The sequence below is a fragment of the Arvicola amphibius genome, chromosome 10 (genome assembly GCF_903992535.2).
Source record: "Arvicola amphibius chromosome 10, mArvAmp1.2, whole genome shotgun sequence".
In the NCBI taxonomy this organism is placed as follows: domain Eukaryota; kingdom Metazoa; phylum Chordata; class Mammalia; order Rodentia; family Cricetidae; genus Arvicola; species Arvicola amphibius.
The window spans coordinates 95,910,271-95,925,036 of record NC_052056.1 but is presented as its reverse complement, the minus strand read 5'-3'; the positions used below and the strand labels follow the sequence as shown (position 1 = coordinate 95,925,036).

The 14,766-nt window shown below is 54.6% G+C and overlaps 1 protein-coding gene across 1 annotated transcript; it reads right to left on the bottom strand.

Moving 5' to 3' along the window:
• Nucleotides 1-244: 244 nt before the first annotated feature.
• On the bottom strand, nucleotides 245-13,133 carry Tsc22d4 (TSC22 domain family member 4). The gene is made up of 5 exons (XM_038346041.1): nucleotides 12,652-13,133; nucleotides 11,151-12,168; nucleotides 7,945-8,105; nucleotides 1,059-1,107; nucleotides 245-804 (listed from the first exon to the last, which is right to left on the bottom strand). The coding sequence occupies exons 2-5, from the start codon at nucleotides 11,892-11,894 to the stop codon at nucleotides 595-597; spliced, it is 1,164 nt and encodes a 387-aa protein (XP_038201969.1). The 5' UTR covers nucleotides 11,895-12,168; nucleotides 12,652-13,133; the 3' UTR covers nucleotides 245-594.
• Nucleotides 13,134-14,766: the final 1,633 nt, after the last annotated feature.

Below are 14,766 nucleotides of genomic sequence, written 5' to 3'. Positions count from 1 at the left end.
CTGTGTGTGTGTGTGTGTGTGTGTGTGTGTGTGTGTGTGGTGTGGTGTGTGTGTGTGTGTGTTGAGGGGTCTGGACACAAGCAACACCACACCAACCTCCATATTCAAGTTTCTTCAGATTTTTTTTAATTATAATTATTATTTTAATAACAACCTGAATCCCAAAAGTTGAAGATACTGTCCATACACCCTCCCCTAGGCAGAGGAGAGGGGCGCTTGGAGGGGACAGGGTAGGGTGGGAGGGTAGAACCTGCCAGGGAACCTCCATCTTCCCAGGCCATCTACTGCTGGGGGAGGGGGTCCCCAAAACACTGATACCTAGGGAAGAAGGTGGACTGGGTTCTTTCATGGATGAGGGGCTCCCGATAAGCACCCTCCTCCTGAGCTGTCCCTCTTCCTAAAAGGCCTGGGGACTCTGGGGAGGAGGACCAGGTGGGACGGGACAGGCCAATATTGAGCCTTGGACTCCCATCCCTGGGCGTTGGGGTTGGGTGTGGGCATTTAAAGCTACATAGGAAAAGGGGGCAGGCAGCTGGCACAAGGCCCAGCAGCCAATGGCAGCCCCCCAAAGGCACATTGTAAGGGAAAGGAGGCTCAGATGGAAGGCCCGTTAGGTGCAGAGGGCCCGAGCCGTGGAAGTCCCGAGGATGGCAGCTGGGCCAGCTGCTCCGGGCTGGCCAGGGCACGCAGCAATCCATTCTCCTGCTCCAGTGCGGCGTTCCGTTCTGCCAGGTCTCGGATCTGCTCCTTCAGTACCTCTACCTCTTCGCGCACGGCAAACATGAGGTGGGACTTCACCAAGTCCTGGACCCCAGGAACACACAGACCTTAGCAGGCCTCCCAAGTCACCTCCAACTGCGTCTCCTACCCAGGTACCTCGACAGAGTAGTTATGAGATATCCAGTCCCCTTCCCCCAAAGGAGGGGACAGAAGATAAAGGAGGACAGGGACAGGACTCAGGCAGGGATGGAGGGTGACAACAGGAGTTTGTATTCCTGGGTAAGGGGAGAAGAGAGATGGACAGAAGAGCTGCCTGGGACCCAAGCATCTTTTCTTACCATGGCTTGTTCAATCTTGTTGTCAATGCCAACCAGGCTTCCGGAACCACTGGAGAAGACACAGGGAGGTACAAGTTGAAGAGGAGGAGCCCCAAGTCAGCTCTGCTACTGCCTTCCAGGTACTCCTTGCTCTAAAGGCCCAGCCTACACCCACCCCACACCCGAGGTACCTGTGACAGTAGAGGATCAGAGGAAGGAGGCTCTTGTCCATCCCCCGGCGGGATGAAGGTCTCTGCCCAGATCCCCCCAGGCCCTGGTGGGAAGGAGCTCCCAATGCCCCTCGGATGGGGGACGACCCCCGTGGGGAGCATGGGGAAGACACACAGCCCCTTTTTCGGGGTGCCCCTGGCGCCATCCCCACCACTCGAGTCTCATACGATGATACCAAGGACTTCACAGAGACCCCAGGCTGGGACATTCCTGAGGTAAGCATCGGCATCCACTCCCAACCACAGGGCTGTGTCAGAGGGAATGCCTGGGGGGCTCAGAGCCCCCCTGGGCAGAGGAGCGTCTGTGGATGCCAGGCAGGCAGAGAGGAGTCAGGACCCACCAAGTGCTGGCCTGAGAGATATACACCCTGCCCTCCCCTTCAGGGCAAGGCGCAGCTGCTATTGGTTCCTCAGGGACACGGGGACCCCCTCCCTTGGCTCCACAGTGGGCGGGAATTCCCAGACACACATGGTCTGTGCCAGTGTCCCCTTCTCACCCTGGCACCACTCCCAGACTAGAGGGGAAGGGGAGGTGAAGTCAGCTGGTAAGCCTTGGGTGGGGGAGGGGTTACGGGGCAAGAAGGCGGGCATGGGGAGGGGCTTGAAGGTGAGAGCCTAGAGACCTGTCCCCTACCTATGCCTTCCCTTCTGTCCCGTCTGGACTAACCATGGCCCGCCTCAGCTTTCCCTTAGGGAAAGCAAATGGACAGGGGGTTGTGTGGGAGTGGGGAACACATCCCACCTAATCCAAAATATATACATCCTGGGTGTCTCTTGCAACCCGGGGCAGAGGGCCCCCACTTCCTTTAGTGAAGGAGAAAATTAGGAACAGATTCCATAGCAACAGAAAGCCCTTCCTCCAAGCCCCCTGCTAGGAAGCCTGTAAATCAAAGGCAGTCTGTATAGGATCTGAGACTTGGATGTGGAGGTTTTCTTAAGTCCTGACTTAAGAAAAGAAAAAAGGAAAAAAGGCTGACACAGGACATTGGATAGAAGAGCAGAAACCTAAATCAGTAGTAAGGCCTGGCTGCAGTTCGGTCTGTGGCCACCAGAGGGCAACTCATGACTGGCTCAAACGCCCCAGGGCTCAGGCTCCCGACTGGCACCAGGACAGAAAATCTAGTATCTAGTTCTCTCTCAAGCCCCTCTGGTCACCCAGGACTTTCGAGGGTCCCCTTGCTCTGCTCTGGCCTCCAATATCTCCTCTTTGACCACCAGAGTCGGGGAGGCAGGCTCTTGTTTCGGTTACCTAAACCTCCCTTCTGCTTCCCCTGGGACGCAGGGGTCTCCAACCCTGCTCCCTCCAAGAACCAGGGTGCCACTTTGTTCCATTCATAGATGGCTGGCTCTCTTGTAGTCCTGTAGACACTGGCTGTCAGGCTCCAACCTGCTTTCTTACAGGGGAATCTATACCAAGTCCAAGGTGACCCTTGCATGAGGCCCTGCTATCAGAAAGGGAGCTGGGAATTTTCCATTTCCTGGCCAAGCTCTGAGTGCAGGAGGTGCTGACGGAACAACCATGGGGGTGACCAGGCTGGGAAGAGCTGAATATTAGTGACTGAGGACACCTGGAGCCCCCAAAGGGACAGAGGACATGTGTAAGAATGGAGCAAGATGAACAGAGGGCTCATGGGTAAAGGCTCTGGCCACTACCCAACAACCCGAGCGCCATTCCCAGAACCTGCATGGTGGAAAGCACGAAGAGCAAGTTGTCCTCTGAGCTCCACGAGCCTGCCATATTGCACTTGGACACACACGAGCGTGCGAGCATATATAATCACGCGCGCGCGCGCGCACACACACACACACACAGACAACAGAGGGGGAGTGCCAACTCGCCTGTGTCAAATTTGTTCTCAAGCCACGTCGACCCCCACAGTACCTGGGAGGAGAGCAGGCTATAGGAATTAAAAACCCGACACCCTTCCTCCAATAGAGACGCCAAAGATGGACAGATGTACCAGAAGAGAGGTGTCAGCCCTGCTTGGCGGACACTCAGGCAGAGGTGCCAAGTTAAATCTTCTGCCCTTGCCAGAAATAAAGGAATAATACAACCAGCAACATTTGTTGGCTGACTGATGCCTATCTTGTGTTTGTCTAGCGCCGTTTTTTGAGAGCACTTCCCCTATGCCGTTCTAGCCCTAACGACTTGCCGGGATGAGGGCTCTGGCAAGGGCTACCCTGGACTTCTCGGGCACGGCTGGGGGCAGGAAGGGCAAGCGCTACAAGTCGCTACACAACTTTGTGTGCATGAGAATGAGACAGCCCCTTCCCCAAGACACTTCATTGTCACAATTTCCAACACAGGCCTGGCCGTGACTTCAAAGGGAAATGGCGCCCCCTGGGGGTTTTCTGGTGTACAGTGTAACTGAAGACGGGCAACCTCACAGGGCCCTTGGGAAGAGGGCAGCTCTTCAGGCGGGTCTTTGCCTCTGAAGGTCAAGTGTTGGGGACATTCAGATTCTGGGGATATTGGCCAGTTTAGCTCCCCACGTATGTTCTGGGAGCATTCAGAGTCTGGGCTTGAGGCCAAAAGAGTGGTATCCAGCACTCCTGTCTATACCCTCTCCTAGATCCAGTTCTGTGGTGCCTCTGGGGGCAGGCAGGGCAGCTCTGGCAGGGAAGGAGAGGGGCTGGCTGCCTGCCCCAGTTATTGAGCTGCCCCTGCCTCTGTCTCAGCAAGAGGACATCCTAAGGACCGCTGCCACCGCCTGTTCTCTAGGGACACACACATTCCAACAGGAGACTGTGGTTGTAGAGCGAGATCCAGGTTCACTGAGTGACCTTCTGACAGCTAACAAAACCCCTTTCCTCTCATCCCATTGCTTTCATCTGCAAAATGAGGGATCACGGGACTGCTTTTAAATTCATGAGGTAAGCATGAGGAGGGGTCACCCAGATGGCTCAGCCGGTAAAGATAATAATTATCCACAGATAATAATGACCTGATTTGGACCCTCAGGATCTAGAGGGTGGGAGGGGAAAACAGACTCCCACAAACCGTTCTGACCTTTGACCTCTCCATCCACACAGTGGCACGCATCTACACTAACGTGTACATATACACACACATTCACAGATAAATACGTGAAAAAAAAAATTAAGTTAGCGGGGACCAGGGAGATGGCTCTGCGGGTAAAATGCCGCGATAAAAGCACAAGAACCCAAGTTTGAGAAAAAAAAAAAAAAAACAAAAAACAAAAAACAAAAAACACAACAGGGGTAGTGACCCATGGTTCATCATCTCAACTCTGGAGTGACAGAGAATCCTTGGGTCTCGCTAGTAAGCCAGACTGGCTGATTCAATGGGACCCAGGCCAATAACACACACACACACACACCCCACACGCATGCACGCACACAGTGCCTGAGGTGTAATCAACAAAGTTGTCCTATGTGCACCCACACATGTGCGCACTCGTGTGCACACAAATGAGCACACGAATGCACATATGCAAAAGAGGAGCACTGGAGAGGGCCCGATGGGGCCATGCGCCTGTCATCTCGGTTCCTCAGGAGGCTAAGGGAAGAAGACGACATTAAAAAGCTCAAGGCCTGCCTGGGCAACTTAGTGAGAGACCCTGTCTAAAAGTTAAAAACCAAAAGCCCGAGGAAAAAAGGGAGGGGTAGGGCTTTGGCATGTAGCTCAGTGGTTGTCTGTGCTCAGATCTCCAGGACAACAAAAAACTAAAAGCAAAGCAAGATAAGAAACAAACAAACAAACAAAAGGAAGCACTAGACCCAAAATAAAACATCAGACAAAACAATGGGGCTTTTCTGCCTCGGTCTCTGGGATTCATCTCCTACATGGCCTTGAACCATTAACTAGACCTCTGACCGCTCATTCACTCTAACTACCATCTCCCATCTGATATGGGATCACAGGTCTTCCAAGCAGAAACACAGTCTGAATTCACCAGCACCCTATTTTCCCATCCCAGACAAAAGCACCGGGAAAGCACCGCAGCCCCTCAGCTTGCTACCCCAGTACTTAACACCATAACCCAGTCTTCCCTCTGTCACTTGGAACCTTGGTCTCCTTGAAGGTGAGGTGGGGTCTACCCGCCCCATTCCTAGGGGGTAGAGGATGGCCCAACCCAAACCCGCTGGCCCAGCAGGGTGAGGCATGAGGGGCTGGGTTGGGCCAAAGCCCCAGAGCCTTGAAGGCTGGGAGCAACCGGTCAGACTAGGGTGTGCAGAGGGGGTGGCACAGAGACGAGAGGAGGGGACCAGTCAAAAGAATGGTGTTATGGCCGCTTCAACAGGTAGAACCCTTTGTGACAAAGAAAGTCAGAGGCTGGGGGGGGAGGGGGTAGAGGAGGGACATGGAGCCTTTTTGCCAGGGAACTTCCAAATGGGGGGGCAGCGGGTGGGAAGTGCTGAGAATAGCATCCCAGGGGGGCAGGTGACTCTCTGGCCCTGGCTGACCTCACACCTCACACATTCCTGAGCCAGCTGGAAGGCAGTTTAGGAGCTACCCTGCCTGCCTAGCCCTGCCCAGCCCAGCCCAGCCCCAAGCCCTTGTCCCCCAGCTTACCTATTCCTGGCCACCCCTTTCTCCTTCCCTTTACATTCCAACTCTCTCACTAGGCCTCAGGCCTCTTTTCTTTCCTGAGCCCGGGTCTAACTCTAGAGTGTGGCAGCACCGAGGGAGAAGGGGAGAAGCAACGACCTGCATCTACCATAGGTCTTCTGAGACACCAGCTCACTTAGTACCAGCCCTCACCGCCTTTGCAACAGGAAGTCCCTCCCTTCAAGGGACTCCAACAGGAAGTCCCATCTCTCCTGGAGCTCCCATAAAATTGGAGGCTTGCTAGGTCTTCTCCCCTGCTCCTAGCTATGACTACAAATATTGGAAGCAAGAGTCGGCCCACCATGCCACCAAGTGAAGCACCCACCCCTAACAGAGCCAGCAGAGCTGCTCTTCTCTCTGCTGCCCCTTTGCCTCCCGAGAGGATGTGGATGTGGTTGGCATGCTCCTCCTAGACCTCTTCGTCACATCCTCTGAGAGAACAGAGCTTTAGATCAATTCCTTCTTCCCTTCCTTCCTCCCCTCCCACCACCTTCTCTCTTTCTTCTTTTCTGTTTTTTGTTTGTTTGGTTTTTGCTTTTTGGACACAGCTTCATATGTCCTAGGCTGGCCCCTAGGCTGGTTATAGAGTTGAAGATGACCTTGCACTTCTGATATTCCTGCCTCCACCTCCACCCCAGTGCTGGGATCACAAAACATGCACTATCAACCTAGCCAATGCAACCGCCGGGATCCAGTGCTTCACACAGGCTAGGCCAGTTCTCTACCAAGCAAGTGACTTCCCAGACCCCAGGATACAATTTGGTGTTGCTGTTCTGTTATGTTTGCAGACAGGGTGGCACTCTGTAGTTGAAGCAGCTCTGGAATTTACTATGTAGCCCAGGCTGGTTTTTTTTTTTTTTTTTTTTTTTTTTTTGCTTTCTCTGTGTAGCCCAGGCTGTCCTGGAACTCACTCTGTAGATCAGGTTGGTCTCAAATTCAGAGATTCGCCTCTCAAGTTACTTCAATTAAAGGCATACACTACTATACCCTGCTCCAGGCTGGTTTTAACCCATGCTGATCCTCTTACCTCAGCCTCCCCAGTGCTGGGACTACAGGGTTGAGGTACCATACTTGGTGTCTCCCACCATTTTGTTGGGACAGGGTCTTCTATATAAGCCCAGGTTGGCCTTGAAATCCCACTCCTCATTTCTGAATTTTAGATCACAGATGTGCACCAAGGGACCAACCACACCGGGCAGGCAAGGCTTCCTTGGAATTAGATATTCTTGGACCCTAATGTGGTCTGCGTAGATTATAAGGATGTCATGTCACGGTCCTAAAGGACACTAAAGCATCCTTTTCACATTGGAGATGGGAGCAAAGGGAGATGCAAATGAGGAAGGTACCGATTGTCTATTCATTATATATATAAATATATATATATGTATGTATGTATATGTATGTGTGTGTGTGTGTGTTTTGAGAGAGGGTATTATATTGTCTATACGGGCCCCAAGGGGTTTGTGCAGCACTGGAGATTGAACCCAAGGCCTTGGGCACGCTCAGCAGCAAGCACTCTACCTGCTGAACCACACCCCCAGCTGTCTCCGCCTGCCCCCTCCACATTTTCTAGTTTTCGTGGTTGTTGTTTTATCTTGTGAGGCAGGGTCTCACTATGTAGCCCTGGCTGTCCTGGAACTCGCTCTGTAAACCAAGCTGTCCTGGAACTCATAGAGATCCACCTGCCTCTGCCTCCCAAGTGCTGGGATTAAAGGCACGTGCAGCTGCCGCTGCTGCCACCACCACCCTCCCCACCCCCGCTTTCTAATCTTGTCTCAGTACAAGGGCCAATGGATTTGATTCCCAAGGCTGGGAGATGACCTCTAGATCTGCAAGAGCTCTGAAGTCTGACAACAATGAGTCCTTCTAACTAAAAACTCTGCCGTAACAGTCCTGAGCCCAGGAGAGACCACCCAGCTCTCTCCACAGAAAGGAACTGGGTCCTACAAGAACTTCACCCAGTGATTATACCCTTGCAAGGTCTGTTTGCCAAGTCCCTGTCCAAGTTCATCTAAGGAGAGGGATATATACCAAGCAGAGTCCTTCAGGTATGACACTGGGCATCACCCTCATGTCTCCCACGACACGGAAAGAGCCCACCTACCTGTCGTCATCACTGTCCAGGTGACCACTGATGGCCAACATGGAACGAGCCAGGCTGAGGCTCTGGGCTGCTGCGGCTCCAAAGGGGTCTGGTGACTTGTGGACCAGGCTGGCATCGAAGTAGAGGGCTGGGGAGTTGGGGCGGGAGTCGATCGGAGGCACCTGGAGGCAGAAGAATGGGAACCATCACATGGGGTGAGTGCCGGGGCCACAGCTCTGTGGACAGAGTGCTAGCTTAGCACAATGGGTCTCATCCCCACTGAAACAAAAAGGAGTGAAACGGGAAGGGGGACACTAGGGACATAGTTCAGTGTTGGGGGAGGAGGAGCTCTTATCTAGGTGTCTTCTTCCCTTTCCACTCTTCCTAGCCCTAAAGAAGCCCTCCCATCTTCCAGCCTTGCTAACGAAACAGTCAGGTACTGGGGAGGAGGGGAGACAAGGGGTATCTAAAAGGGACACTCTTCTCACCCTCAGCCAGGAGTCCCAACAGAGGACACTGTACTTAAGACAGTGAGCATCTTTTCTTTTTCTTTCTTTTCTTTTTTTGGGGGGGGTTGGTTTTTCGAGACAGGGTTTCTCTGTAGCTTTGGAGCCTGTCCTGGAACTAGCTTTTGTAGACCAGGCTGGCCTCGAACTCAGAGATCCACCTGCCTCTGCCTCCCGAGTGCTAGGATTAAAGGCGTGCACCACCACAACCCAGCGAGCATCTTTTCTGAAATAAGGTCCCCTGTAGCTCAGGCTGGCCTCAACCTATTCAGCTGAGGATGCCCTTGAACTACTTAGCTTCCTGTCTCCGCCTCCCAGAGGCTGCAGTTGTAAGCACGCACCACCAGATGCTAGGACCAAACTCCTCTGCGCATGCTCAGGCAAGCGCTAGACTAACTGAGCCGCATCCTCAGGGCCCCTCCCGCCCCAACCTTCTTTTCTGTGGCAAGATCTCACTCTGTAGCCTAAGCTGACCCAGAACCTGCTAAGTAGGCCAGGCTGGCCTTGAACTTGTCTTCCTCCTGCCTCTAGCTTCCCCCAGTCGTGTGCCTTCTGAAAGCCACTCCAATGTCAGTTCCTTACAGAGACACTTCCTCACTGCTTCCTGATCCACTGAACAGTTTCATTTTTTAGAGCATCTAGTGGGATTCGAAAGTTAGAGGTATTTATTGTGTCTCCCCTGCTGGAAGGTGAATTTGCTCTGTGGTCTGCAGAAATGAATGAATCCTCAGAAACTGCATCTCCACGCCCCCCCCCCCCAACTTCTAGGACTAGGGATGAGGTCCAAAGAGTCGACTCTGCCTTTCTGGGGGTGGGGTAGGAGCTCTGTGAAAATGGGAGGGGAGAGAGGGGCCTGGGTGTGGGGTTCCTGAACCCAACAGGCAGCAGCTGGTAGCAGCCGTCAAAGGACAGAGGTGACGGGAACTGGACAAGAGGCCTCTGTGAGGGCCCAAGAGTCTCCACCCCAGGAAAGCCAGAGAGCGAACAGTGGTTAGAGGCGCAGAGTACAGGAGAGGGGGCACCGTTGCCACTCACCCCTTGTCCTCCTCAACCCCCCTCAGTTTTGTGAGACCATGGGACCAAATGAAGGACAAACTCTGAGGCAGGGAAAGAGCGGCAGTTACAAGCAGACAGGAAATGATCGGGGCAGATTGGGAGGAAGGAAGGGGGTTGGAGGTACTGTGGTGAGAGAGACGGGGTCTACAAACCTAAAGGAGGCTCAGCCCAGGCTTAAAAGTAGAGCAAAGAGGGCCGTCGAGACGGCTGAGAAAGTAGAGGGGCCTGCTGCCAAGTTCGACAACCTGAGTCTGATCTCACACAGCAGGACCTACATGGCGGGAGGACTGACCTGACCCCCAAGTTGTCCTCTGACCTCCACGCACACGCCAAGGCATGCATGTGCCCACACACGCTCACACATACATTAAATAAAAATAAATAAATGTAATGAAAGTAACATAAAGAGCCACTGACAAACTTGCCCTAAGAGAGTAGGGGCATGGACCAGGCCACCGGCAGTTTATCCAGGAGCACCCCCCTCAAAAAAAAAAAAACAAAAACCAAAACCAAAAAAAAAAAAAAAAACTACCCATTTCGATCATGAAATGGCAAGCTGAAGGCCAGGAGAGGGTGGGAGAGCTGGTCCTAACCAGTTCTAACAAGGCTCGGGCTCAAGATATTTTTACACTGTGGTTTGAGCCCATGGCCAGGAAGGGACAGAACCTTCAACCTCACACCCCAGCCTCCTCCTGGCAGCCAAGGTGTTATTTTCTCCATAGCAGAAACATCCAACTCTCTCATGCCTAAGTATTCACCCAACCTCCTACACACACACACACACACACACACACACACACACACCAGGGAGTCAGGCATCCTGCCCCCAGCCCAGACTTGCAGGCAGCTTCCTCTTTTGGAGACAGGAAGCAGAAACAGAGGATTTAACCCCTTCCCTTCTGCTTCCCCACCTCCCACCCCAGGGTTGCTGAGGTCACCCCATCTGTCACTCCTGGAGAAGGCCAGGTGCAGGTGCAACTGAGATGACTAAGTTTACGTGCTTCCCCGACCCCAATTCCTCAGAGAAGCTGCGACAAGGCAGAAAACGGGGTTGGGCTGGTGGCTGGTGGGAAGAATAAAGACCAGAGGAATGCCTACCTTTTATGGCTGCCCCAAAACCCTGCCAGCTCCTCCCCTCCAGTGCCCAGCCAGTCACCCAGCAGGAGCCTCCACCCTCATCACCTGGAGCCAGAGGAGGGAAAGGCTCAAGTGGGCGGCCACATATGCCACAGGCTTTATGGAAACAGTCAAGGCCGAGGGCAACAATTTAAAGGCCACAGGGAGGGAGGGAGACAGAGAGAGAGAGAGAGAGAGAGAGAGAGAGAGAGAGAGAGAGAGAGAGAGAGAGAGAGAGAGAGAGAGAAAGAGGGAGGGAGGGAGGGAAGGAGGGAGGGAGGGAAAGAGAGAAAGAGAAGAAGAAAAGAGAAAAGAGAGGAAGGGATGCAGAATATAGAAGGGAAGCTGGGAAAGAAAAGAAGGTTTTCAGTGTACAAAATGCTGAAAGGGAAAAAGGACTTTCTGCCCTATCCAATAGGTGACAGAGGAGGGAAGAACAGGATGGAAGTGGAGGCAAGGAGGCCCAGGACAGAAGTCAGGCAACAACTGGGTACAATAGGTCCCGCCCCCTTCCGGGGTCTCCCTGACCCTGAAAACCCGTTCTCTTACCTTCCCCGTCTCCTCTGGACCAACTAATTCCATTCTCAGCCGAACTGCTCCATCTCTTCTCCGCGACAGTGGAGGGGTTCCGGCTGCTGAACCCCCGGACTCCACTTCTACCCTCAGAGAGGGTTGGGGCTGAGTACTATCTCCAGTCCCAGGCCCTGGGGGGTGGTGCTGGGGTGGAGAGGCCGACAGCGGGGGGGTCTCCACCTTGGCCTTGCCAGGCCCTGCCAGCTGGCCCAGCCCCCCTGTGAAGGAGCGGGCCTGTGGTCCAGGAGAAGTGGGGGGCGGGCGGAGCCAAGAGGTGGGGCCCTGAGACAGGCCTGGCTGTGGAATAGGGGTGCTTATGCCCAAGCTAGCCAGCTCCAACCTAGAATCCAATGATCTGCCTCCGGTGCCTCCTGAGGCCCCTCGAATTCCCTCCAGAAGCCGGCCGAAGCTTGGGGGCTCCAAGTCTCTCTCGTAAACATCCACACACGTCCACCGACCTCGACGATAAGGCTCTCCCAAGCCTTGGGGCAGCTTCACCACCCGGAAACGGGAGGCAGGGGCTCCAGGTGGTGGGGAGCCATTCCGGGGGGTGCCCCTGCCCCCTGGATCAGGGTTGGGTTCCCCATTGGGGAGGCGGGGCGGGGGCCCAGCAGGAGCTGGTGGGGCAGGGGGATCCGAAGCCCCTGGGCTTCCTGGGCCCTCATAGTCCGTGGTGACGCTGGTGATCTGGAAACTACTTTTCTTCTTGCCGCCACTCATGGTCCCTGGGGCTCCGGACTAGGCTCGGGTGGGGGAGGGACTGGGCTCCTGCAGAGGGGCTCAGGCACCTCTGGAACAAGGGGGCCACATGGCAGGGACATCGGGGCCCCTGGGGACGTCTGGGTCCGACATGGCAGGAGGGCCTTGTGGGAACTGGGGGTGCCTGGTTAGTGACTGGAGTACAGGGGAGGGGAGGTGGCGGGAGGGGGGAGGGGGCAGAGGCAGGTTTTTCCTGCTGCTGTCGCTGCCGAAACCCCAGAGCTGAGCTTGCAAACTAGAAAAAGAGAGAGACAGAAAAGAGTGTGAGAGAGTGTGTGTGTGTGTGTGTGAGAGAGAGAGAGAGAGAGAGAGAGAGAGAGAGAGAGAGAGAGCGTGAGCAAAAGAAAAGCAGGGGCCAAACCCCTTCGGGGCTTCCTCTCGGGGGAGCAGACTGGGGGAGGAAAATGAAAGTCACTAGAGACCCAGAGACAAGTAGCGATGACAGACTAGAACAGAGGGGACCGAATTCAGAGCACCCAGAACAGGAAGAAGCAGCTGGGACCCAAAGTTGGACATTTCTTGCTTGAGATCCAAAGTCGTCCCCAATACGGGTCTCCAGGACAAGGGGCAAAGGGGTGAACCGGCTCCTCCCCTGAAAGGGCCACCCTGAGGCCTCGGCTGGGCCTCAAGCCCACCCCACCCCCACCGGCTCCCCCATCGCTGGTTAGGCACTGCCCGCCAAGCCAAGCGCCCCGCCCAGCCCGGGAGTCCTACCTACCTCTCGGGCCTCGGCCACCGAGCTGAGCTGGAGAGAGGACCTGGGGACTAAAGACGTCCTTTTTTTCCCCTAGGGCCTCTTGGGCCCCTGGGCAATGCAGGCCGCGGCAGACGGTAATCAAGGGCTACCTAGTACTCCCCGGCGTCTGCATCTCACTCTGCCAGGCATCTCCGTGGAAAGTTTGCAATTGAGACGAGAAGAAACAGGCGCTTCCACGGCGGAGCCCAGGCTCGGCCTCGGCTAACACTCCGCGGGTCTTCCCGGTCGCTGTGGGAGGGGGCGGCTCAGCCCCCCGTCGGCTCCAGGTCCCTTGAGTGGCTCGCTCAAGGCTCCTCCCACGTGGCCCCACTGGATGTAACTCTGGGCTCCTCTGCTCCGCTCCGTCTCTGTCTCGGTCTTGGCCTCTCTCTTTCTGGGCTGTTGACAACCCCCACACCAGGAAGTCCTGCCTTCTCGGGCCTGCTCACTGCTCCTCTCCTCCTCCTTCCCCTCTTCCTCCTCCCTCCTCCCTCCTGAGGCTCCCTGCCAGCTGGCCCGGAGCCAGGCCTGCCACAGCCGCAGCCGCAGCCGCAGCTTACAGTTGCTGCTGCTGCTGGCTGCTGCTGGCTGCTGCTGCGGCTGCTGGCTGCTGCTGGCTGCTGCTGCGGCTGCTGCCGCCGCGGCCCCAAACTGGCTGCTTTAACCCTACACCTGCCAGGACCCAGCCAGCTCTTCCTCGGGAGGAGGGGCGTGGAAGGCGGAGAAAAATAGGAGGAGCCTGCGGGAGGCCAGGGATTCCCTTACTTGTGGGCTGTTGCTGCCATTGGTCCGCAGGCTCGCCGAAAAGAGTCGCGGGGAACGTGCCAGACGAGTCCTAGGTACCTGGCGGTCCTTAAATACCTAGTAAATATTACCGAGTGGCTGTGATTCTCAGAGTCACTGGTTTTCACCGTAACTTCACGAGAAACTTCCTCCCTACTCTTTTTTCAAAAGCGGGTGGTTATGAAAATTTTCAAACATGCCCCAAAGTAGAGGAAATAGGATAATGAACGCCCACACGCGCCATCATGGACTTGTGACATTTATCAGCTCTACCTAATCGTATTTCATCCCTCCAATACCTTTTTCTCGGATTCTGCTGCAGTCTTTGACTTTTTGTAGTGTGTGTGTGTGTGTGTGTGTGTGTGCATTTGGAGGTCAGCTTGCAGGAATTGGTTCTTCCCCCATGTAAGTCCCAGGATGGAATAGTGCCAGTCATCTGGTTTAGCGGCAAGTGCCTTTACCCACTGAGCCATCGCGTCTATACTGTTCCTGTATTTGTCTCGTTGTTTTGTTGAGGGGTTCACGACAGGGTTTCTCTAGCCCCGAGTGTCCTGGAATTCGCTTTGTAGACCAGGCTGGCCTTGAACTCACAGATTGGCCTGCCTCTGCCGGGATTAAAGATGTGTACCACCACAGCTGGGCTCTGTCCCTGTGTGTATGTATTTGAAATCCAATCTCTGATACAGTGTTATTCCCTTTCTTAGACCAGGAAATGGAGAAGCAGAATATCCAAAAAGGCTGTTGGTAGTAGGACGGAGGCGTCTGTGGCATGTGTGCGCATGCGTGTGCCACTGCACACACCTGTGTGTGTGTTAGCTAGAGGACCACAATGGGTGTCCTCTATCACTCTCCATTTTATCCCTCTGAGATGGGAAGAGCTTGGCTGGCAGCCAGCAAGCCGCAGTAATTCTGCCATCTCTCTCTTCCACAGCACTGAGGTTATAGGCTCATATGGCCATGCCTGGCTTTTTACTCGGGTGCTGGAGATTTGAACTCAGGTCCTCACACTTGTGCAGCAAGAAGTTATACCTGCTGAGCCATCTCCGCAGCCCACAACGGGTATCACTACAGAGTCATCTATGTCCTTATCTGTCCGTCAGCTAGACACAAAGGTAGGTCTGAAGATGAGCTTACTCGACTGTATTTCCCCACTATGGTTGGACACGCATCTGTGACCACAAAACTACCCCCACAGGTGTCCCTGAGGACCACTCCCAGCTGGCCACAGGCATAGACCCCCTCCCCACCCCCTACCCTTTCCCTCCTCTCCCATACTATCTATCCCTTGCTCATTATGAAGGAGAATTCACACAC